The 24769-nt window shown below is 53.4% G+C and overlaps 1 protein-coding gene across 3 annotated transcripts in view; it reads right to left on the reverse strand.

Annotated features, from left to right (window-relative positions):
• ANKRD11 (ankyrin repeat domain 11) overlaps positions 1-24769 on the reverse strand; it is a 136737-nt gene that overhangs the window by 16850 nt on the left and 95118 nt on the right. For all 3 annotated transcript variants that reach the window (XM_009273070.2, XM_009273071.2, XM_009273072.2), the window contains 2 exons: positions 24527-24671; positions 15063-15201 (listed from right to left, as the gene is read on the reverse strand). In XM_009273070.2, the coding sequence (XP_009271345.1) occupies positions 15063-15201; positions 24527-24613 (226 nt within the window). In that variant the 5' untranslated portion in view covers positions 24614-24671. The remainder of the gene's footprint in view (positions 1-15062; positions 15202-24526; positions 24672-24769) is intronic.

Genomic DNA, 24769 nt, shown 5'->3' on the forward strand with positions numbered 1-24769 from the left:
GCTCCTGCGACAGCCTCTCCCGGCACAGGCTTCTACCAGTTCTTCCGCCACCATCAAACAGCAGCACAAGAGGGAGGAAGCGGGTCCTTCGTGGGGCCGCTGCCGGTACTGTACCTTCCATCTTGCTTCTAGGAGCCTCCATTTCATGCCATGGTGCTTCGAGGAGCGTACGCAGCCTTACACCACCACAGCATGGACTGAACTGGAGGCATCTAAAAGCATCAACAAAGAGTGCTAACAAGATACAGGCTGACAGCTCAGAAACGTTGCCATCTCACCCCCTCATCATCATCAAACCAAGGACTCCGCAGCCAAACGGGTGTGCTGCCCCGGGGAGCAGCGGGCTGGCCCTCTCCTCCCAAAGTGGCTGCTTCCAGCCTAGCGCAGAGCACCCACCTGCAGTCAGGCCGATGGCTGCTTAGCCACATCTACTGTGCATCCCTCTAAATGCATCTAACCCTGCATCCCTCTAAAAAAATCCCAAACAGGAGGGGAGGAAGAAACCCCCGTGCCCGGCTTGTCATCCCCCAAAATCCCAGCCTGACACTCGGTCTCTTAAATCATCCAGCTACAAAGACAGCTCCTGCTGAGGGACTGAGCGCAACCGCCCCGAAGCCGGTATTTGCTGCTGGCATGCCATGTGCACAAGAACGAGACAAAACCCCAGCCTCTCCCTGCACCTTCAGCCTTGCTCCCAGCGACCCACACAGCAGCCTGCTGCAAGCTGGTGAGAACTGGACCCCGCTGAGCATTGTGCAACTTGCTGCCTCCCTCCCCGCTGCCCAGCTCAGCCCAGCTCGCACACCTAACCTCTACGAGAAGCCTGACTCTACAGCTTTTTTTAAAGTATTTTTCCGGTTTCCGGTCGCACACCTAACCTCTGCGAGAAGCCTGACTCTACAGCTTTTTTTAAGTATTTTTCCGGTTTTCTTTATGGGAGTATTGATCCTTTTCCCACGCAAGGAGAGTTAGCAGCCCTTCCTCTGCGCTTCTGGCTTGCTTGCTTGTTGCTGCTGTCCGGTGAAAGCACAAATCCTGCTGCATGCTCTCCAGTGGGTCCGCAGAGCCGCAGCCACACCCGAGTCCCACTGCAGGGACGCATTCGGTGAACGAAGTTTTCAAGGTGCCAGTTCAGGAAACAAAAACTAAGTTTCCTTTCACGGAGCCAGCCAAGCAAGAGAGACAGAATATCTATCTGCAGAGCAGCACGGCGATTCCTTGCCAGCAGCCAAGCTGCATCCCTCCTACCAGGCAACTGTCCTAAACCCACGAAGAAGCATAAGGAAGATAGGGTGCGTGCGAGTGGAAAATCCAACTTTGCTCACATCTATTTCTAAGCACTGATATAGTTTGTTTATAACCAGGCTAACTGCAGGGCTCCCACTGCGTGCAGAGGGCTGGTAACGACATTCTTAGCAGCCACAGCTATAAAAGTTATCAAACGCAGGTGAGTGGCTCCTTGCCCTCACATCGCATGCTCGAGCGCCAGTTCGAATCAAGGCCGGTTCGATGCTGCTCGAGAAACCAGAGCAGTAAAACACCTCACTGCATCCCTGATGTAATGAAAAGACTGCGTACAGACGAGCTGTTCAAAACCTCCTGCATAAACAGAAACTCTGTTCTCAAACTGATCGCACTTGCTTTTCAAGAGAGCAAATCCCGCCCGTGACTTTGAAGCACAAAGTAAAAATCTTTTTAATGAAAAGGAGTTTTGACTCGCACAGCCACCAGCCCCCGGGGCCTGCCGGGCTCAGCCCCAGCAGGGACTGGTACTCACCAGGATGCTGCCAGAAGACACAGAGGAATCGAGGGGGTTATTTATCACAGCAAGCCTGCAAGTACCTGCTCCCCCTGAAGAGGAACGCCGTGACCTGGAGCACTTTCACGTGGGCTGACTACGCTGCCGACATGCTACACCAACTCTTCCAGGTAGCACAGGCAAGGGTTCACTTCTACTCAAATGTTTGACTCTAAACATCTTATTATTTTGCTGAAGGTATTTCGAGAATCCCAGAAAGCGTTAGAGGGATGATACAAGGAGGTTTGCAAACAAGTAAATGTCTGATAACGCTCTCCAAGAAACAGGGCTTCAACTCCCAGCAGCCAGGGAGGGGAAACCCCACCAAGTAACCACCCAGTGTCTGCCCAGGCCCAGCTCCAGCGTCCTGAAACCCGGAGTCAAAAGCGTGTGGGGAGATGTAGAGGTCCAAGAGGATTTGCCACGGATCGCATAGACGCAAGCTTAACGGACTAACGGACTAGCTGCATCCAGTCTCTTCCCTACCACCATCCCTGGGCCAGGGCAGGGTCTGGCAGCCCGGGGAAAGGCAAACCCTGCAACCTGCAAGCTCTAACCCAGCTCTGCTCATCCAGTCCTATTTGTCATTCTGTCAAATTCAATGCGGGTCACCGGCACGCGCCCACCAGCAGGACAGAGCCGCGCAAAGTCCAGCAGGTCAGGCTGAAACCGCCAAGGACAGGTTTAAACTCAATCACCAGACTTTGCGCCAAAGCACAGGTTTCCTCGTTCATTCACCAAACTGCCAGCAGATTAAAAGTCTCCGGCAGACGAGGGCAGCAGCGTGTGGGGACGTCTCCACCACTCCAGCTCGATTCATGCCGCTTGCATCTCCCACATTCCCTCAGCTGACGAGCAGGCAGCTCCGAAAACCTTTTCCCTGCACCATGCACAAAGGTGCCATCCTCTGCTGCTCTCCCGCTGCAAAGGTCTCATGCAGAGCAGACGATTTCCATCGACCCCCTGCACCTGGGATCCTGTACATTTAAGAAGTAACAACTCCGTACCAGGGAACCTCTCCAACCAGACAGCACGGGCCACCCCTCTTCAAATATAAGTCCTGGAAACACGTCTGTGCATTGAAGGAGAATCCCGGTCTAATTCTCCGAAGCCACATTTTGGTCACCCTGGCAGCCGTCACAGAGCTAGAAGATGAAATCAGATCACGGGAAAGTGGATAGTTTTTTAATGGCTTGAAATAAAATTAAACTCAATGTGCTTACGGTAAGAAAACAATTTAGCCTGGGCAGTTCCAGGAGCCACGCTGCCGAGCAGCGCATCCCGCCAGGCACGCTCGCCCCAAGCACAGGGACACCTGATCTGCATACGCAGCACCTTCCTGCTCCTCGTTAGGCTCCGGAGCTGCTGTTCAAAGCAGGCTTGTTAAATCCCGTTCCGCCAGGCCTGGCTTCTCCGCATGCCTCAGCTCAGCAGGCAGCTCCTGGCCGCATCCAGCCGTGCCGCAAAGCGAGGCACAAAGATGCTCGAGGGGGTCACACCTCAGCCAGTGCCACTGGGCACTGTCTTTTAAGTACAAGCGACGCACAAGGGTTGTACGTGGTAGAGGGCTGCTCCGTGCGTACGTGCAGAGGGAGCCACAATTAGAATGGGAACATTTTCATTAATATTACTCGGCTGCTGCAGGTTGTCAGCATGAGCCTGTGATTTGCAAAAATTGATTACCAAGTTCAACTGAAACCCCCTAAACTCCTATTAATTCTGCAGTTGCAGAAATTTCCTCCTCCACAGAACATTTAACATTAAAAAGCATGTGATCAACAAGATAAAAATAAATTGGAAAGCGACTGCCGCGTTCTCGCTCGCTGTGGTGAGGCAGCGAGGGCCGGCGGAGGCAGCCGAGGACTCGGGCTCGCACGTGCTTCCCTGTGGGAAGGCGGCATCGCCCGGCGCTGCCCAGGTCCCTGGCGCTGGAGGATCGCATCTACTCCTGCTCACACGCTGCGTGACCACAGCACTTCGCTCCTCGGTGCCTCCTTCTGCCCAGCAGCAAAGGGATTTCTCCCTCCAGTGCCGGGGCCTCGCTCACCCGTTCCCCCGAGGCCTCCCCGGTGGAAGGCAGCAGAGAAACGCAGTACTATCCCCTTTGCAATTAGATGCTTGTCTGCCGGCTGCCGCAGCGCAGAGGTTAATCCGACTTCTTTAGGCGTTCGGGGGGGAAGTAGGTCGCCCGCTGCACTTCCTGCGCCGGTTGCATAAGGAGCGGGGCAGGGCTGGGCTGTCCCCGGCATCCGATGGCTCCCAGCAGCGGCACCCGGGTGCAGGCAGCGTGGCAGCCCCAGGCTCCCTGCGCGGCATGACGTTCGGGCAGAAGCGAAGCCTCTAAGAGGATCTGAAACATGAGCAGGAAGGATGGAGAAGGAGCTGCTCCCAGCAGATGCGCGCTGTGCCGTGCCACCAGCAGCTCTGCTTTCCATCCTCAGCAGAAGCAGCCGGCAGGGTCCTGCTCAGCCTGGCGTGAGTGGAGTGCCGGGAAGGCTCTGTGCTGGCTTTCCCGGCCCTGGCCCGTCCCAGGCTAACAGAGCTGCAAATGCGTTTTATTTCAGTCTGGAAGACTTTAGTCAGAATCCTATTTTCAGCAGATTTAGAAGGGGCACCTGCACAAAGATCTCCGCTCAGCAGCTTCAAGTGCCACTGGCTCCTGCAGGCTGCTCCTTCTCCTCTAATTAAATGCTTTTCTGTAACACCTTGCAGCAACATGGAGCAAATCAAGAGAAATGCTCACAGTGGGTATATACCTCAGCAAACAGGAATAAAGGTTATTTTACACTAAAACCCCTTTAGCAAGGCTGTACACATGCCAGTCCCTGCATGGAAGCACAAAAACCAGAGGTACAAGGGGGTGTGCAGGCAAGGAGCCCCCCGCCACGGTTATCTCACTGCAGATCACCAGAGATGGTGGCTGGATCAGTGCACGCTGATCCCAGCGGGAAGGAAGACCACAGCAACCCAGCCATGCGCCCGCCCGGGGATGAGCCACACCTCCATTTAGCTCTTTTTAAAGCAGCTCGTTTGCTGCTTGCTTCAGCCTTCTGCAAACCTACAGAGCAAAGCTTCCGCCTGGCGCTGCCGTGGTTTAATTTGGGGATCCTGCTCGGCTCTTCCCTCACACTGACGCCAGCAGGAACTGCGTGCACAAGCTTAAAGGGGAAAGCAGGATCTGAGCAGAGCTGCGGCTGCCGAACGCAGCCGGGGAACCGTTTCTCCTTCCTTTCATCACACTAAACCCGAGAGGCTTGCGAAAGGCAGAACAGGAGCAGGTTCCCAGGACAAAGGGGTTTGAGCATTAGCCCGCAGGTGGTTCTTGTGCCCAAATTAAGACTCCAGGTCATGTGGCGCTCGCGCTGCTGCAACGGGGAGCACAAATCCGGGGCTGCTGGAAGCCCGTTGGCGGCTCCGTGGAGGTCCCAGAGCAGGCGCTGCTTCGCATTCAGTTGGGTTGGCTCTGTGTGCAGGGCAGCACCACGCAGGCCGAACCCCTGGCCCTAGCCGAAACGGGAGAGAGAAGAGAGGCAGGGAAGGAAAGAGAAAAGGGCGGTGATGGAGAATCTTTCAGGGATTTCTCGAACACACACTGTGAGATGCTGGCAGGTTGTGGGGACGGGAGCTCCAACCCGGAGCTGTGGCTGAGCAGCACAGCTCCTTGCTCCCCACGAACGCGTCGTACCCTGTAATACAAAAAGCATGTGTTTAAACTGCTCCGACATGACAACACACGCATATAAGGTGGTACCCTGAGGAAAAATACCATTTCCAAATAAGCAGCTCGCACTGAACATCTCAGCACTGCATGGAGAAACTGACTGTTGGCTCGCCGATGAGTCGGGATTTTCAACAGTTTGTTTGCCGAGCAAGCACACAAACAAAAGATCAATAAGAATAAATTAGAACAGCACAGACAGCAATAGAGACTGCATTGCACCCCCGAGAGACCGCACAAGCCTCTGCTTTTCCCATCCACAGCCTAGCATGCGTAAGAGTGACTCATTTTTACTGCAGAAGTTGTAGGGCATAAAACGTTTCGGAGCACGTCACCTCAAACCAGGGGAAAAGCAGGTTTAACCTGAGCAGGGGCAGCTCGCAGCCCCAGCGCGCGGATGCTTACACGTGCTCGCAGGGCATCTGCAGACGTGGACCAACACGTGCTGAAGAAGACTGATCACGAGTCAAAAGGTTTACAGCAGCATGATACAACCACGTCCCAAGGCTCCGCGGGCACCCCAGAATTTAAGGACAAGCACACAGGACGGTGCCGAGGGGAAGGCTTCGAGGCGGCAGCGCTGCAGGGGCGCGGGGAGGACAGCAGCAGGTTATGCACAGCAGCGGCGTGAAATGGGAAGCAGCACAACGGCACGGGCAGATAAACAAGAGAGGGCAGCAGGGGAGCAGGACAGAAGCCAGGCGAACGCGAGGCTGCGAAGAGCGCGGCGAGAAGGGCAAACAGGGCTGGCATGACTGCACGGAGACCACCGTAAAGCAGAGGAACGGGGCACTCGGGCTGGAGAGCTGCACCTGAGGGCCAGTGCAGGGAGGAGGCACGCTTTGCACCAGGAGTTCATGGACACGCTGCAGAGCCTGCAGTACAAATGGACTGGGGGACAGAGACGGGAGATGATGTCTGGCTAATCAGCCAAATGAAAGCGGGAGCCAAAAAGGAAACCGAGGAGGAAGACGAGAGGAGAAGCTGTAGCAGGGTCTGCTTCGGCAGAACGGCAAGGAAGGCGCCCTGAGCCGCTCCTGTACAGCAGTGAGCTGTTTCCTAATCTGAAGGATGGAGAGGGTCCAGAGCCAGAGACTCATCCTGCACAGCTAAGCTGAAAGGATGGAGGAGACGTTGGCTCCGACAGTCAGGAGCGGAGGAGAGGTGCCGGTGGGAAGAACAAACCCGTTTATATCCACGTCAGGTCACTGTGCGTGGAGCTGAGCCCACCGTCCTCACCGCTCACCCCGGCTCCCGGGGACAGAGGATCCGCAGGCCCTGACCCCAGTGGTTGCAGTATTTTTAAAAGCATAATTCGGCTAGAGAGGTTTAATGCTGCATGATAGCCTGCGATCCAAATACAGGCGTTTTCCCTAGACTTGTAGGATAGACAACACAGCTGTGCAGAAATGTGTAAATGCATATTCTCATCAGTGGCCACTGGCTAACAAACCGCTGCGAGAGGAACCGAGAGGCTTATATCAGAAACAACAATCTCCATATTAAATGCAAATAATTCCGAGAGAGACCAATTTTCAGGTCCAGACCTTTCATTTCCTACGAAACAGAAAGAGCTGGAGGAGGGAGGACGGGGGAGGAAGGCTCCGCACAGCCACCCGGCCAGCCCTCCCCTCCCGGGGCTGGGGGCAGGACGCTCTGCAGACAGCGCTGATAAAAGCTCTTGTATTAAGGAAAAAGCCATCATTGATAGATTTTTGGTTCACAGAGACACAGCACACTGCAACCTCTCACTCTGCATGTTAAGGAGGTGATGCGGGGGGAGGAGGGAGATTTATGGCAGCTCCCGTCATAAAACGACCTGCTTTTCCGCACAGCACTTCCCAGATGGCTGATGCACACGGGGAGTTTCTAAGGGTGATCTGAAGGCTGGTGTTTGCCAGTCTATCCACACTGTACCGGCATTATGGAGCCCAGCTAGAAACGGAGAAGCTCTGACATTCACTCTCTCCCTGGTTGCTAGGTGAGAACAGTTTCTTGACTATTTTAGTACAAGGACTGAAATTATACAACCAAAGAAAGACCCAATGCAGCACAGCCCCAGCTGCACACATCAGACCGAGGCCAGCGACAGAAAACACGCACAAATAACAGTTTCGTACGCAGATGCCTTTTTTAATAAGCCAGCAATTTGCTTCTCACGGATTCCCTCGCCAGCCTCGCAACTTGTGACTAACGAGCCCGTTCCCATGCGATGTCGCTCAAAACACTCGCAGGCATTAGGCAACCCAACAGCCGGCTCCAGGAGAGGACGATGGTTTAGGTCATCTGATTCATCAAGCATTTTCTAACCTAGTAATTAGCGTCACATAACATACTCGGGGGATTAGCACGAAGGAGGCTGCGAAGCAGCAGAAGTTTTAAGCTCCGAGGCCAGCTCCTGCTGACCGCACTCACACTAAGCCGGGTCCACCAGCAGCACCTCCCCAGCCGGCTACGAGCCCCTGGGCTCAGCCCTGGGCTCCCGGACAGCCCTCCGGAGCCAGGGAAAAGTCGGTGTGCACAGATCAGCTCGGAGGGCTGGCTGGGGTTTTGTCTCTCCCCTCTCCCCCCAAAAAGCAAAACCCTCCTGTGCCAAGGTGGAGCCTCGGAGCGACCGCTCATGTGCTCTGCAGAGGGGCAGGGGCACCCACGGTAGCTGCTCCGGGGGTGCGGCTGCTTGCTAAATAAATACATCATGGGGTCTAAATAAATCGTGGGGACTGCCAACACAAAACCTCAGAAACCTGCTGCCTGACCAGGAAGGGAGCTCAGGCTGGGGGCAAGGAAGCTGCCAGACATCCCAAGTCAGAGGGGAGCTGGACGGATGGACACGGCTCCGGCCCCGCGGCAGTGCCAGCCCATGGCCAGGGGGTCACCAACACCCCCTCTGCAGAGCGCGATGGGCAGCCGGGAGGGGTGGCAAGAGAGGGCAAGGGGCTGGGGACGCAGGAGGGCTGGGGATGTGGAGCAGTTCCACCAGCTTCTTATTCCCAGCTTACACCTACTTTATTATTCAAGAACTTAAAAGCATGGTATTGCTTTTATTTCTTTTTTTCAAAACAGGAGACAGAAACAGTTTAAGGACTTTCACATCTCAGCAGCGGGGCCTGCCGGGCTCTCAGGCCACATTTTCCAGTTTTCCTCCCCATCCACCCATCCAGTCTAGCCACCTCTCCCCATACCCCCAAGTACAGATGACCATTAAATGCCACGAGACCACAACAGATGCAGATGATGCCATTGTTATTTCTGTCAGCACGGGAAGCTGCTGTTTTCCATCTCCAGATGGAAGGAGCCTCCTCCTGCTCTGTGCCCTGCGCCGTGGCGGGTCCCCCACCTCTGCCAGCCCCCAGCGTGCACGGCATCGGCATCACCACCGCTGCCTGCCCCGCCGCCGCAGCACAGCCTGCCGTGACATTTGGTTCAACTCAAACGACTATAGCAACAACAACAACAAAAATATCAAGCGATGCTGAGAAATCCCATGACCCGAAGCCACAACGCTGCTAAACCACACGCCGATCACCCTTCCCACCCCGGCCGGGGACTGGAAGCGGCAATGCTTGGGTCGGAGGCAGCGCCGCCGGGGCGGCAGGGGGAGAACCGGGCTCCTGCTCAGCCGCGAGCCGCTGCCGGGCTGATGGAGGAAGGGGCAGCTCGCCATCACTGCCGGACCCGAGGGCTCCAGCTTTCAGGTTACCACCCACCGGGTTTAAATGGCATCCAACCCACTGAAGACACCCTTCTGCAGCACTTCCAGGTGAATACAAACCCTTCCTGCCTCCTCCTGCTCCCCTTGCTCCCTCCTCGGCAAGGCTGTAGGGACAGTTCAGGTTTGCAAAGCACTCGGCTCAAGAGCTGCCAGAGACACAGAAGTCTGAGTGACAAAACGCTTCAAAATTAGGATTTCTCTGTTGTTTGGGGAACTTTACACAAGCGAGGCATTTGGTTGTGGACTAAAGCTGCTGAGGCGAGGGCTGGGCACCCCATCTGCAGCTCTCGCCGACCAAGGGCAGCAGACGCTGCGCTAGCTCTACACGGCCATGGCAGTGAGCAGGAGCACCGGATGGCTCCAGTGCCTCTGCTTTTAAGAGTACATCTATTTAAGCCTGGGTATTATTTAGCAATGGCAGGGTTTGGACATGATCTGGACAGAACTGAGCTTCTCTCTTACATGCACTGATTTTGCCACCAAACACACACAAAACCAGTCCTCGAGATTTCACACAAACCCGAGGAGCAGCAGTAGAAGTTGAGGGGCTAGAGGCACAAAACTCCAGCAGCAACCCTGCAAAGGCAAAATAAACTCCAGCTTATTCCTCACTTCTCCCAAGTGAATCATCAGAGGAGACAGACCTTCTGCACCCAGGGAGGTAACGGGGCACCCAGCACTGCTGTGGACCTGCAGTTTTGACCCAGCCTTGCTCGGGCCTTTCCAGCTCCCAGGGAGAGGTCTTGGAGGCCAGAATTAACTCACGGTGCTCGGAGATTTGTATTAAGTCCTAACTCTCCCCGATGATGACTAAAGGCCTGGAAACCACAGCTCCACCTCGAGCCGAGGGACTCAAGTGACAGCCTTACATCAAGCTAAAGAAACTGTCCGCAGTACGAGTGGATATAATGAATTTTGCACTCTGGACTGTGCATCTCACAGCTGACCTTCAAGCAGCGTTACCTGATCCAGCATGCACGACACAGAACAGTAAAAATCCCGTCCGTGCGAAGCCTCCGCGCTGCCGTCCGCTCTGCAGCCTGCGCGGGAGGCGGGGAGCGCCCGGCCCCGTGCCGGCAGTCTGGTGCCGTTGAGTCAGCCCATGACTCAGCCACGGCTCGGCGGGGCAGGCACCAGCACCGGGAGGAGCGCCGCTGCGACCCGCTCTGCGCCAGCCGCCCGTGCCCACCTCTCCTGCCACCTCCCCGCAGGTGGCTTCCCGGCAGGACTGTCCCCTTCTCCCCGCCGTCTCCGCAGGACGCTCCTCTGCGTGCTTCTTAATATTACAATTTTGTAATATTTCTTTTTTTAAATGCCTAACCTCCTTTAAGCACAGCGCGCAAACGAGGAGCTGCACGAAGCCTCACAAGCTGCTGAAATCGCTAGGGAAAAAAGCTGGCTTTACTCGTTCGGCGGCTGCCAGGCAGCACATAGGCTCTCGGCAAGGTCTGTGGATGTGGGGAGATGCTGCACGAGTGAAAGGAGAAGGAAGGAGGAGAAGTCTCAGGCAGAGAGCTGCTGCTCCCGCAGTGCTGGATCTGTAACATGCACAGTCTGGAGGCTCACAGCTTTATGCAATTTTTCCCCCCCCTAAAGACAGTTTATTTAGTTAACTCTGAGGAACCCGAGAGCCAGAATTGTTGCTCTAGAAACCATTTTGAAGGATTAGCACTGAACCCACTGTACCCAAACCATACATTTTAAAACAGTGCTGGCCAGCAGCACCTCCCGCAGCCTGTGCCAAGCCCATCTCCGTACGGGAACAAACCCCGAGCGGCGCTGGGAGCGCTTGCTCAGGATCAGGGCGCAGTAAAGGCACGCTGCGCTGGAGGCGGGTGCTGCAAATAAAAACAGATCAAGAACGAAATCGCTTACTTGCTCGCTTCCTGAACACATCAGCACTCTGCCAGCAGCGCACGCTCATAAAGCAACTCAAGGAGTGAGCTGCAAGAGCAGGGTTAAAGGAAGGGCAGGTGAGCTGCCCCACTCCAGCATGAGCAAAGGACCGGGGCAGACCTCTGCCCCCAAACACACACCTCCCCTGGGAACACCTGGGTGCAAATGGAAAAGCCATCCAGGGAGGCACCGGTGCTCAGGGTAAGCGCTGTGAGCACACAGGAGACGTGGGTTAGTATTTGCAACCTGCCGGCGAGGTGGCGGTGCCACCTGCGCACCGAGGAGGCAAACAGAGGCAATAACGCACGTGGGCTCTCACCGGCTGTCCCGGCGCAGGCTGGCACACCAACAGCCCACACCCTCTGCTCGCACCACGTCTTGCAAACACAGGAAGGCTCCAACAGGCAACCGCGCTGCAGCACCTGGCTGCTGCCGAACACCCAGCCAGGGTGGGCTTCGCCGCCCTTCGACGGCGAGGCAAACCCATCACCGATGCTTTCTTGCACCACGTACAGTGTGCATACGTCAAAGCTGAGCCAGAGCCGTTCGGGGAAAAAAGGCAACAGATAGGTTGTGCTACTAAGGAATATGAGCCGCTGCAACAAATCAGGACAAGGATTCGTGTTATTGTTTAAGTTTTAGAGGAAAAAAATATCCCGCTACAGGCAAAAAGAGAGCTCTCCTAGCTCCCAGCTCCCACATCCTTACAGCTAAATTCCACGTGGCTGTGGAATACCCTAGCAAAACTACCCGCAAACAAACACGACAGCCTGTGTACAGCAGCCCAGGAAGCACGACGGCGTTACATAAATCATCTAAGGTCAACTCCGCAACTGGCACGGTGAACACCAATGTTGCAATCCCACTTCTCACAGGAGCTGAAATCAAAGCTTAGGAACAGAACAAGAAAAAGCAGCCTCCCTTTCCTCCGGGGATGCGGGCAAGCGGCGTTTCTGCCCGGGCAGCAGGGAGATAGAGGGGGCTGCGGGGTGGGTGTGCTGCAGCCCCTTTGTTCGAGACAAAAGCCTGTCCTCCGGCAGCCTGCAAGCCACGCACGCTTGAGCGTGCGCTGCCAGATGTGTGCCGTTAAGAGGAGTGCCACTCTCATTACACGCGCACAGGCTCGGGGGCACCCCTCCGTCCCCATATGACGTGGGCAACTTTTTGTGCACCTACAAACAGGCCTCTACCTGCTAAACGAAAGCCGGCCTCGAGCCTGGCCAAGGAACAGAAGGGCCTGAAACGCCCCACGGTTGCAACGGGGTGGTGCAAGAGGGGAGCAAGGTGCCAGGAAGTCTTTTCCCATCTCAAACATTTGATTCCTGGAGTAGAAGGCCTCGGAGAAGAGAAACAGGCTCCTGCTAAGTATCGGTCTGCCTCTCTGCGCGTTGATCTGCAGCTCCCTGCTGCTATCTCCTCCCCAGCGGCTGAGTCACTTCCTCTCCTCAGTCTCCACCAAACAGGTTGCTAGAGACTCGCCTACACCTCTGCAGCGTTTGTCAAGCCCAGTTTGTCTTTAAAGGCGTCTCTGAGCGCAATGACCACCTCCGGGTCTCCGGCTGTCCTGCGTGCAGGCAGGGAGCTGGGCTGCCGGCCGCCCCTTGGCTCGGCCCTGCCGCTTGCGCGCCCGCTTCCCCAGGAAGGATGAGCTCTGAAGAGGAAGGGGAAGACGTGTCCGAAGATAGAGTCATACGCCTGCTGAAAGCAGAGGGGTAACGTGGGAGCCGATGGGCAGGGGTGTCTCACGGGCTGCGCTGCTGCTCCTCTGCACCCTGCAGCAGCCACAGCCTCTCCCCCAGCAGCGCTCTGCTCTCCCTACCCTGCTGCTCTCTTTTTAATTTGGTTTCCTGCTCGATGCCGCCAGCAGAAACATTTCTAACGTCTCTACAGCCAGAGAGAGACCAGAGCCCTGTGAGAAGCAGATAACTGCTGCTGGAGGACACGGAAAGCGAGCTGGGAGCCCTACCATGACATTTTAGCTGTCACGAGGGTCAGACAACCCTGAAGCGAGTTTGGGTTTAAATTCTAAACCAAGTATTGAACGCGGCAGAAACACCCTTGACAAAAAGCAGCAGCTATGGTTCTGGCTAATCAGCTCTGCCTTGCCCCAGCCACCCTCCCTCCAAAGGTGACACCCCCCCTCCAAAGGTGACACCCCAAATTTATTCCTAGTGAGCCACTACAGCACCACAAATGGTGCCAAAGCCCTCCCCACGCCGCCTGTTTGGAAAGCGAGTGAAGATCACCTGTGTCGGGCTGTAACCCCATCTGCTCCCCGACGGCCGGGGGTCACCCCTTCTCCCACAGCTGCAAACCCTAATCTATTCATTCAGCGATGCACTCGCCCACCTGCACGCCACGAACGCAAAAACGACACTTCATCCCCGCAAACGGCCACCAGTATGAGCTGTCGTTTAACAAAATGAATTAGTGTTTTGAAACTTTCTCTCCGGACGGGGAGTTCAGCAACTGAGAAAATTACTATTCGGCACACAGAAACCCACAGAAACGCCGGGCCAGCCCCAGGACATGCCACTGCGTGTCCTCGCCTGAGAAACAGCCTCCACCGCCGCGGTGGCTGCGTGACCCAGGCGGCACTCATGACTTTTCAAAATCTGCCCTTCCAACTTCTGAACCAGAGGAGACCGGCCGACAGCTCACGTAGGCTGACGCACTGCGTCCTGCATCAGGCCACCTCACACGCTCACCCGAGAGTAACAGCAAATACATCTTTTTTACCATTTTTAAGCATATTCCCAACTTTTAGTCCGCTTTATCTCTTTGCACAATTTGTGATCCTTACCTGAGCAGAACCATTTCCAAGTGCCGATTTCCTAGAAATGTATAGAATGGACCTATGCAAACCTCTGCCCATAAAGCCACAGCTAAGCCCCTTGCAACCAAATAGCATTATTTTCTCCATGTCAAAGCTTTGCAACGTTGCTTTACAAAACAAACAGCCTATTCAACGCCTCTGTAGCTATGTAGGGCCACGGCGCGCGAGAGCCACGTGTACCAGCCACTCTTCTGCCACGAGATGTGACCTGCCCAACCACGACACAGCCAGGCTGAAATACCCACAGCAGCACCGACGCTTCCCAGAAACCAGGCGCGTATTGAGGACGCATTGCTCAGTCATGCTGCAATCGCCGAAGGAACCTTGGCGGTCCCAAGAACAGGGGCAAAGAGGGCACCTTAATGTCCTTACGGTCCTGAGAACCACCCGCACCAAACCCAGAGAGCCGACCTAAACACCCAAACAGGCCCAGACGGCCACATCACCGAAGTCACACCTCCAGCCCGTCAGTATAACCTTCAGACAGTTTTACATGTGTTTGACAACGCCTGTGCACACACCAGCTGGAAATAATTTTTCAGCTTTAAGATAGTGAAGTGCTAAAAGTTTAAAGCCCCAAACCAACAAAACATGGCTAGAGAGGTATATGTATGTATCTACATACACATATATATATATCAGGTTTACTTTAGGCAGATGCACGCAAGCTCATTTTTTTACTGCTTGTTGTTTGTCTTTTTTAAAGAGTACTCAGCTTTATTCTCTTATTTTCCAAGTTCTTTCTAGCAGGCCCAGCACTGCTTCTCGGCTTGTCTAAGCTGCAGTTCCTGAACTGGACTAGTTAGAAACAGAGAAGAAGGGACCACCAGCCAAAGGAAGGGGTGCCTCCTCACAGAGCCATCTCTTGGTCCAGTTAAATATATTACTAAGAACATAAGGGCCTTCATCCACTCAGCTCCAGATGTGTACGTGCATACCACAGTAGTTATCCTCTTGTCCACATGCCTCTTCCTTCAATTAAAAAATACAGGAAATTTGGTAGAACGCTTCGGTATGGATTGCTTGCATATTGGACAATATGTGTGCGCTCCCCACCACCCCAACACTCACGTTTTGAGGGTGGAATATGTCATTTCTGTACCTGTATCCGAGTCTTTTTGATCTCCATTTGTTCCAACAGTGAAAGGCAACTTCCGTTTGGTCGCTCGCTCTTTCACCTCTTTGCCGCCATCGCTCCGGTCCAACTTTGGAGTCTTGGTTAGAGAAACTTTATCTTTATCCTAGAAAGAGAAGAGACCAGATTAACAAGAGCCTTCCCCAGACTGTGCCCACTTAACCCCACAACATCCTGCACCAGCCTCACGCAGCGCTTGTCCTCTCCTTTCTACCGTGGGTTTCCAGTGTCAGGGTTTAGCATCTTGCAGAAAGGAGCCTCCGCCAAGCTAAAATGCTAAAATATCACTAAAGAAGGGTGAGGGCAACCAAGGCTGCTGCATGGTGCGAAAGCTGCAACCAATTCACGTGAAAACCAGAGCCAACGCCTTGTGTGTGGCTGGGGATGTGCCCGGCTGCGAGCACAGGGGGAAGCCAGGCTGGGGTGGGAGAACCCAAGGATTTCCAAACACAACCGCCCCCGGCGTTTGGGAAGGGTTTCCCAATCCTGAGCAGAAGTGGGATGCAGGGGAGCGCACACAGCATGCCTGGGGGACACACAAAAACCAGCGTTAAAGCCCTTGGTTCAACGTGGAGAGCTGAGGGCTTCTCCTTGGGGCCCGCGGTATTTCTACCACAAGAATACAGCATTACTATTTGAGCTTACGTGATAACATGTTATTCTGGAGAATATTCTGGCAGCCAATAAGTCTGCTAACATTACTGACCGCTTACAGGATCAGCACCGCAGCCAAATGCACTTAGAAGGCCTGCATTGTACAGTCAGCGTAACGATTTCCACCAGAAAGGCCAGTACAGCTCTGCCTATATCCATAGGCAACACTCTCCATCCGAGAGCAGGAAGCTCCATCTGCTCCCAGCTCCGCCTGCGCTCCCGCAATTGCCTCCATCGCAGGGCAAAGGGTCCAGCAGCGAAGCAGCAGTTCCGGCAGCCCCAGCCCCAGCCAAGCTCGCTCTCCCCCAGATCTGTGTTTTGGGGTTGATCAACTTTAAGTCCCAGCTATGTGCAAACACCAGCCGAGGCGTTCCCAGTGGTTGAACACTGAACATGCCCCTCTCCCATGCAGGTTTCTACTGGGATTTTAAGAGGAGAAGCTACCTTGAGAACAAACCTGCCAATACGGCATAAAAGCATGGAAAGCGATGCAGATGCTGGCTGAGCGTTCCCTGCTGTCTCAGAGAGGCAGACCTATGCCTGCTTTGTACCAGTCTCGTTTATTCGCGTTGGTCTGGATTTTAACGTGCAGCGAGGTGAAGCAGGCGATGCTGGGGACTGCTCGGTATGAGCAGCAGGAAGAAATCTTGAAGAAACATCCCGAGCAAGACAAAGTTACCAAGTATTGAGACGGGCAAGATTTTTCACATGAACAGCGAGAGCTGGTACATAACTCAAGCTTCAGGAGCCTAGCATGCTGAGAATATATACAGACTGAAGTCACGCACTTGTGTTTTTTGTATTTGAGACACACTATTATTTTAAGCAAGGGCTTCTGGTTTGAACACTGTGCCACTGCTCTAAAAACAAGGCCAGAACGAGCAGCTTTGTGATAGATCTGATTTCAATAACCTAGCAAAACCCAGACCCTAAGCTTTAGATATAAAGTTAGATTAAATAAAAGAATCTCAATACATTAAATCATGCACGACCATCGCTGGAAACTCAGACAAGCAAATCTAACAGAAATTCCCTTGTTTAGAGAAGCCCAGTCATGCTGTCTGCATCAGACTCAGCACCCTGGCAGGTGGCTCCTGTGCCAGCAGTCACAAGACCGTGTCGTCACTGTGTACACTGCTCCTTCCTCTTTCCGAGTTCTGTCTGGCAACCAGACTGCACCCGCAGATTAAAGAGAAACCGTTTACTCGGACCAACGGGTTTTGTTTGCATGCCCCCTTCGCGATGGGCAGCGTGACAGCCCGGCGGCTGCACGCCCGAAACTCGGCCCCTCTCACCCACGCTCCAGTGCAGCGCTGAGGCCTGAAAAAATGGGTTGGGAATCCCTTTTTTTGGTAAAGCAAGCTAAACAAACCTATCTGACAGTGGCTCTTGTGGTTGGAGGAAGCCAAGGCACGTTCGGCTGCGGGCACAGAGGACTTCACATTTGGAGCCCAAAGAAGGGCAACCGGGCTCGAGAGCAGCCGCTGAGAGCCCTTCCTCGGCGCAGGAGTCAGCGGAGCAATGAGACAAAGTCACAACAGCCAAAATAAACACTCCAGCATTTCATTTAAACACTCTGGATTTAAATGCTTTTGCCTTATTTTTTCTGACGTGAACAGAAATAGTTTGCAATAACAAATGATGCCACTTCCATTGCCAGCTGCTGTTCTGAACAGCTCAGAGGTGTAAGGAAGGCCAGGGACCACCGATCGTCTCCCGGGACTGTCTTGTTGCAAGCAGGTACACTGGTCCGTCCTTTCCCTCCCCAGTTTAACGCAAGCTCGAACAGCAACGCTACGCTCAAACCCCACTAACCCTGCATCAGTGCTGAGTGTCCGAGAGGCCGTGCTGATGCGGGGTAAAGCACCGTCTTCCCCGGGTATAACGACTGCAGAGACGTGACCCCAGCGTTCCCCTCAAAAACTCCAACTGCACTTCAAGACAACAATCAGCCCAACAATTTTTACCCTTAAAAGTCAGAGCCTGGGACAAGAGCATAAAACCAGAGAAGATCACGTGCATGTCTCTTCCTCTGCCGCCCACGCCTAAGGGCACACCTGCACACATTGCATCCGAGCTGCTCCACCATCGGGGAGCTGCGGGATCGGGCGCAAAGCGCCGGTGAAACCCGGCACCTCTTCCTGCTCTGAAAGTGCATTTTGCACCCCTCACGCCCAACACCTGCGGCTCAGGTTTGCCAGCAGCGAGTGGTGGCAGTCCTCGGTAAGAGAGGTCCTTCTAGAAGACTCCGAGGTGGATCAGTCACAGCTGACGCTTCGAAAATGACACTTCCTTGCATCAGCCGCCGTGCTCGCTGTACTGCTATTTGCTCGCCCAGACCCTTTGAGCAGGCTCTTCCACTCAGTATTTCAGTACTAGGATACTCTTTGCCTGTTCTCGCAGCAGTAGGGCAGGATGCGGCTGAGCCCCCGGCACCCCGCGGTGGGATTTCCTACACTCCCAGCACTTCTTCCAGACACCAGTTTCACGTTGAGAGCTCCAACAAGAGGTCAATGGTGCTCAACACAAAAAATACAATTTTTTCATTGTTTGTTACCTTAAAATAGATTTCAGCTGGAGCAAATCCATCATGTCATGTCCTCTGCTGCCCGAAAAGCACTCTGCCTCACAGGCAACCCAGCTCCGGGCATCAGCTGGCAGCGCCGCTGCTCTTGCACCCCACTTAAAAGCAAACGACGATTGGTGACAGCTTGTTTAAAACATACCTCCTCTAAAATTCCCTTAATCTTTGGACTTGGCTGCTGTGGTGAGAAAGCCCGAACCCGCAGGTGCAGGGGGGCTGCGGTGCCTGCAAGCCGGGTCAGTCATCTGCCGTATTCTCTGCACCCTCAGGAATGTGAAGCAGTGCAGGACAGGTAAAAATGCAACTTATTCTACAAAGTTATTGCAACGTTGTTAAAAGCTCCATGTTGGAGGAGAGACAAAGAAGAGAGGAATTAGGCAAAAAACCTTCCCAGACAAGACGGTGAGCCCAGCATGGAAATGGAAATGGCCGTGTGAATCCCAGCGTCGGGCACGCTCGGGCAACGCTTCGTTTGCATTTGCCCTAATGCTGGGAGCTGCTAATCCAGTAAGTTCAGCAAAATTAAATACCAAGGAACGAAGGAAGCGGCAGCAGTCCTGGCACTGCTTTGAAGATTAATTTGTACAGTAGCAGAACGATAACCTTTTATACTAATTGGAGCAAGGAAGATCCAAACTTTGCTCCCCCCTGGAAAGCAGTGACCTGCTGAGGATGCCTGCAGCAGTTGCAGTGAAACCACTGCAGAGAAATTAAGGCAGCTTGGAGAGTCATATTCCTGAAAATAACACGCGTTTTCATTTTCTTATTTTAAGCTTTACTTCCCTAATTATTTCCAATTTTGTAATGAAGAATGTCATCGTTTTCTCGAGTAAAAGTTGTTTTCATTTTTAGGTCATCTCATGTTTAAAGCAAGCTCAGACTCATCTGAAAGGTAAAAGAATCAGGTTTCACAAAAGGAACAAATCCAAATTAATCGACGCTGCAGAGAAACTTGTATGAACATCTGTGTGTAGCACGGGCTTGGGGCTCTCGAAGGCCGGGAAAGCTCTCGCTGAGGGTAAGAGAGGGAGTTTGGGGAATGGGGGTACTGTCGAGAGCTCAGCAACAGAAACAAGTTCCCCTTTGTAGGTGTTACTAAAAGTTGCTTTGGCAAAGGGCAGACGGCAGACCATGACTTCAGGAAAAATCCCCTACCGTCACACTGTGTTATTAGTAAGATTTACTATATGAATAACTGAACCCACCTCGACTTACACTTGCTATAGTTAAAAGATGCATCACAAGCTGCTATCAGCTGTCATGGTTTTGAGCACAAACCGATCACGAACTGGCGCCCAGAAGCTATGATGATATAAGCCACACATGCAGCATATGGACTGGAAGTGCTTAGCTGCATCTGTGCCGACTTCTCTTTACGACAAAGACCTCTAATCCAAGAGACCCTGATATCAATCTGCTCAGGCCATTAATGACAAGTAACAAGCGATAGGAAAAGAGGAAACGGCCTCAAGTTGCGCCAGGGGAGGTTTAGATTGGACATGAGGAAAAATTTCTTCACCGAAAGGGTTGTCAAGCGCTGGAACAGGCTGCCCAGGGAAGTGGCAGAGTCACCATCCCTGGAGGTGTTTAAAAGACGTGTAGACGTGGTGCTCAGGGACATGGTTTAGTGGTGGACTTGGCAGTGCTAGGTTAACGGTTGGACTAGACGATCTTAAAGGTCTTTTCCAACCTAAACGATTCTATGACTCTATGACATATTCAAATAAAAGCCGCTTTTCACCCTCACGCAGAACTCCAGCTAGGCCAGCTTGTAGGTTGTCCAAATGTAGGTTCTCAGAGCAAAACCAAACATGTAGTTCTTTTAGATGCAAAATTCTGCAAGGTAGAGCCACATACAAACCCATGTGAAGGAATCTGTATTTCCAGCAGAGAACCTGAGTGCGTCTCTAGCTTGCTTTACAGGACGGGCCGTGCATCTGCAGCCTGCTCCTCCCCTCTGTCCGTACGAGCTGCACGCAGCAGGGCTGTGCTAATCAGTGCCCACACACAAACTCTGAACCACTGCCTCTGCCCGCCTGCCCGCCCGCTGAGAGCTGCGCCGGAGCCATGCCTTTGCTTCAACACCGACAAAACCTGACTCACATCCCAGCCGCTTATGCAAAGACTTGCATTACCAGCGACGGAAATCCCCAAAGCCCTTTGTTCTCTAAAATGAGTTGAAAGTATTTCAGGTTGCAATGCTAGTAAAAAACAAGTGGCAACGAACAGAACCAGCGCTGGTAACCCGGGAGGAGAGAAGCCCAGAGGGACCAAGGGCTCCAACACCCGTGCCCCTGGGCGATGCCCCACGCCAAGCTGACACACCAAACTCCTGCTGTGGGCAAAACAACCCATGCTGCAAAAAGCAAATGCTGAAAGAGTGGGAGTTTCCCTGCACTAACGCCGACAGCAGTGTGTCGTTTCCTGAACAGGTCTCTGCCGGGGGGGGGGAGAGAAGGGGCAGGAGAAGGGTTCGCACCCTACGTTACAAAAAGGGATGGACACAATTTTACAGCGCATTGGACGTGGTGGAAACCAAACCCCGGCATCCCCTAAATCCGCGTCCCTTGTGGCCTTTCCAAAACCAGAGTACAGCACATACACACGCGTGCAAAGTTTCAAAAACTCTGAATTTGGGTCACGATCAATGCTGCAACTCAGCATTATGGAGACAACTGGAACTGAAGCCCCATTCCTGTGTGCCTCGGGCCTTCATTGAGGTTTGTAAGAAATGCTACCCTGCAATGACTATGACTATCTTCACTGAAACATTGGCTCTTCAGTATCTAAGTCACCCAGTGCTTCTGCATATTTCACACCCCGGCGGGTGGCTCTGCGCTGGACGCACAGCCCGGCACTCGTTCGTATGGCGCAGGAAAGCCCTAACAGTCCAGGAGGTTTCAAGAAGAATCGAGAAATGAGGAGTATGTTCCCTTTTCTGAAACTGGGAGAAGAGGGAGGAGAAAAAGCAAAAACTTTTTTGAAGGGCAGGAAAAATAATCAAATAGGAGCAAAATGTATTCATACTACTAAAATTATTATGGATAAAAAGTGTAGTAGTTTTCCCCCTTCGCTCCTGTGGAAGCCAACTGAGTTTGATCCAGTATGGGTATCAGCAAGGTACCGTGTCCCCCAGCAAGGCTCCCTCACTGAGAAACCACCACCCCTATCACCCGGGAAAGGGTGAGAAGAGGCAGCACCTTCAGCAGTTTTCCTAACGTCGTCTCTGCCCGGTTTGCTCAGTTAACCTCTGCTAGCTCCTACAAGCCAAAACCGGGGGTCAAGTGCTGTTCTGCTCGGTGTTCAACCACTGCAGCAAAAATGCAGTTCAGACTATGCAAGTGGGAGCATTTCCCCATAAAGAGACAAATCCTGTGCCGCAGCCTCTGAGCACACGGTGTAACCACGCAGCAAGCGGTCCCAGGCACATCAGGAAATGGTTTCGACAACTGATATAATTCTTGCTGCGGTGTTCTGCTCAGCCTAAGTCATGAGTAATCTGCTTCTGGTATGGGGATCTGTGGATCTAAACCAGAAAGGAGAATTATTCATATATGGCATGCATATTTTTACGAAACCCTTCAGACTGAACTCAACCAGAAGGAGCCCCCAGGGCCGCCGAGCGCCCGCCCCGGGCAGGCTGCACGCAGCCATATAAGGCTGGCAGGGCCCGACTGGCCGCCCCGCTGCCTCCGTGAACCCCAGGAGAAACAGCTCCTCGCTCAACAACAGCAAAGCAGATGAAGCATCTAATGCTGCCGGCCACGGAGGGCAACAGAGACACGGTCTTTAAACCACTTGGCTCTCGTGGCTGCGCCAGCACAAGCGACACCTCGCTAGTGAATAGGTCCCTCCCATGGAAGGGCACGGAGCAGAGAGCTAGGAGGAGTTCCCTCTTATAATTAGCTCTACAACTAAGAGGCAGCAGCTCACATCCTCTTCCACAAAGCACGAGCCCTCTGCAGAAAGGGCAGCCTCCCAGAGAGCCTGGCTGTAACGTGTTCAAGCGCAGAACTCGCACGTTTCCTGCAGCGCTCAGCCCACTGCGACACCCGGACTGCTGAGCATCCTGCACCGTTACTCGCCTTCAGCGCTAGAGCTTCAGAGCCCAAACATGTAAAGCCTTTTTAACGTTAAAACAACCGTCGATATTAAGGTCACATTGAGAGGAAAACACTTAAGTGGCAACGCAGCTATTGCTTCACCGTGCTCGCCCTGTACACCGTCGCAGGCGGCCCCGGTGGGCGCAGGTCCCTCCGTGCGGCACGGCTCGGGCTCTGCCGCAGCCGCTCTCTGCGCTCCCCAGCGAGACTCTGCCAGCAAGCGTGCGCCAAGTCGCAGGCTCGGGCCTTTGAAAGTGTTGACAAAGGCGAGATAAATTAAAAGCAGCGGCTTGCTTGACAGGCAGGTACAACAGCGTCTGGAAGGAGGAGGTCTAACAACTGAGTGCTTTTACCCTGAGTCACTGCTCCAGCTCACGCTCCAGAGTTAACTAGAAACGGGGCGATTTGCTGCACGATGTCCTTTGGCCACTTAGGCTGGATCTTAGCTCAGTTCCTGGAGGACAAGAGCCTGCAAGTTTCTTCTCCATTGAGAAGACCAGAATTAAGTGAGTAGAAAGGCTCTTCCCCGTCCTTACACAATACCACTCTCTGCAGGTCTGCGCTGACACCTCTGAATGGGAAGCATAAAATTATTTGTGTCCTAGTTATTTAGCCAGCGGGAGATAACTCCAGTTCCCGGCGTCCCTAGCGCCGCTCAACAAACCTGCTCTGTAAATAACATGCAGCCTTTAAGCTGCCGCGAGTGGATGAAATAAAATGGGAGCTGATTCATATTATAACTGATCCTCTCCCTCCCGAAGCACCTGCGCCAACATTAAGCTTCTTACACAGCACAGACAAAACCCCGTATTTGCATATCCTGCGCTGCCGGGCTCAGCCTCATTTGCCAGGGTAAATGCTGGTATTTTCCTGATGCAACAGGGCAGCTGTTTCACCTCCAACACCCCTGCTCCCAGTTCTTGCCCTGCTCCTACAAGCCCCACGCCGTGCCCCAGCAAAGTGCCCACGCAGGAGCAATGCTCCTGCTCTCAGCACGGCTCCTGAACCGGACCTGTGCACGCACTGCGACGCAGAAAGGAGAACGGGGCAGATGCTACCAGTGCGCTCGATAACCACATTTCTGCCTGGGGTTTTCCCGTTAGTTACTTGTCGTTTTCCTCGTTTTGTCAATAATACGACCTCAATCATAAGAGGAGTTACTATCATCAACACGGTGGGATTGCAGGGGAAGTGACAGAGCAAGCGACGCGGCATCGCGGGTGCTCGCGAAGCTCAGCTTCAGCTCCCGGGGCCTGGCAGAAACTCCTGGGGGAATGCCGAGGAACTGGAGCAAGGAGGTGAAAGGAAAGCGGATGGTATGTGTTTCCATAGCAGAATACAGTAGACGTAGGTTTTAATTTTTATTTAAAGGTAACATTTGTACACAGCTTTCTGCACAACTATTTACTGGAAACTACCGATACTGAGAAGGATGAAAAAAAGCTGAATGAGAGGAGGCAGAGCTTAAGTCTGGAGCAAAACGAGAATCTGGGAATGAAGAGGAGAAGTATGAACTTATTTATCCTTAAACTCAGATTTCATCTCAGTAACCCCACCTCAAGCCCAGTCAAAACCTAAACACTTCAAATAAAACCCCAGAAGCAGTAATTTCAGCAGAGCACTTCACACGCTGAGTCCTGGTCAGGCCACACTCAGAGCCCAGACTTCTGCGTGAAGCAAGACCAGCTGAGTCTGACACAGACACAGCATTTACAGCCAGAGGAGGAGGAGGAGAAACTCCTCCCTCGCACAGCACGCACTTGGGAGATCACTGCATTACTTGGTCCTTCCACAGCTTTCTGCAGAACGCCTTAAAAATGCACAGTACTTGCAGAAGAGAATCTTCCAAAGCATCCCCCCGTTGCTCGGCCGAGTCAGGTCTATGCGGCCACGGCACTTCCCGGGAAGTACTGCAGCCACCGAGAAATAAAGTCGACCCCACCAGCTGGCAGAGTGCCAATACAGAGATTTGATTCAGGTGATAACAGCCCACGGCAACCTCCCGCCACATGAAATATGCCTGATGTCTTCAAGCCGTGGCAGTAAGGGGCAGCATCCCTAAAGGAAGGCAAGTGAACCAAACACGCTACCTTTTTCCCCGTTTGTTTCTCCACCATGTCGTTGCTGAGAGAGAAATCTTCTGGCTGTGGTGTTTTAGAACACCCACCCTTGGGCATCGTTCTGCCTTCCTTACTTGATCTTCATTTATGCTGCCATCGCCTCATCATCAACCGTCTGTTTAGAGAGAGGAAAAGAGAAGTTAGACATCTCAAAAGGATCTTTCCACTGGGGGGGGGGGGGGGAGGGCAAAGCCTTCTGCCCGTGGCACAACC

The sequence above is a fragment of the Aptenodytes forsteri genome, unplaced genomic scaffold (genome assembly GCF_000699145.1).
Source record: "Aptenodytes forsteri isolate BGI_AS27 unplaced genomic scaffold, ASM69914v1 Scaffold271, whole genome shotgun sequence".
Taxonomy (NCBI): Eukaryota; Metazoa; Chordata; class Aves; order Sphenisciformes; family Spheniscidae; genus Aptenodytes; species Aptenodytes forsteri.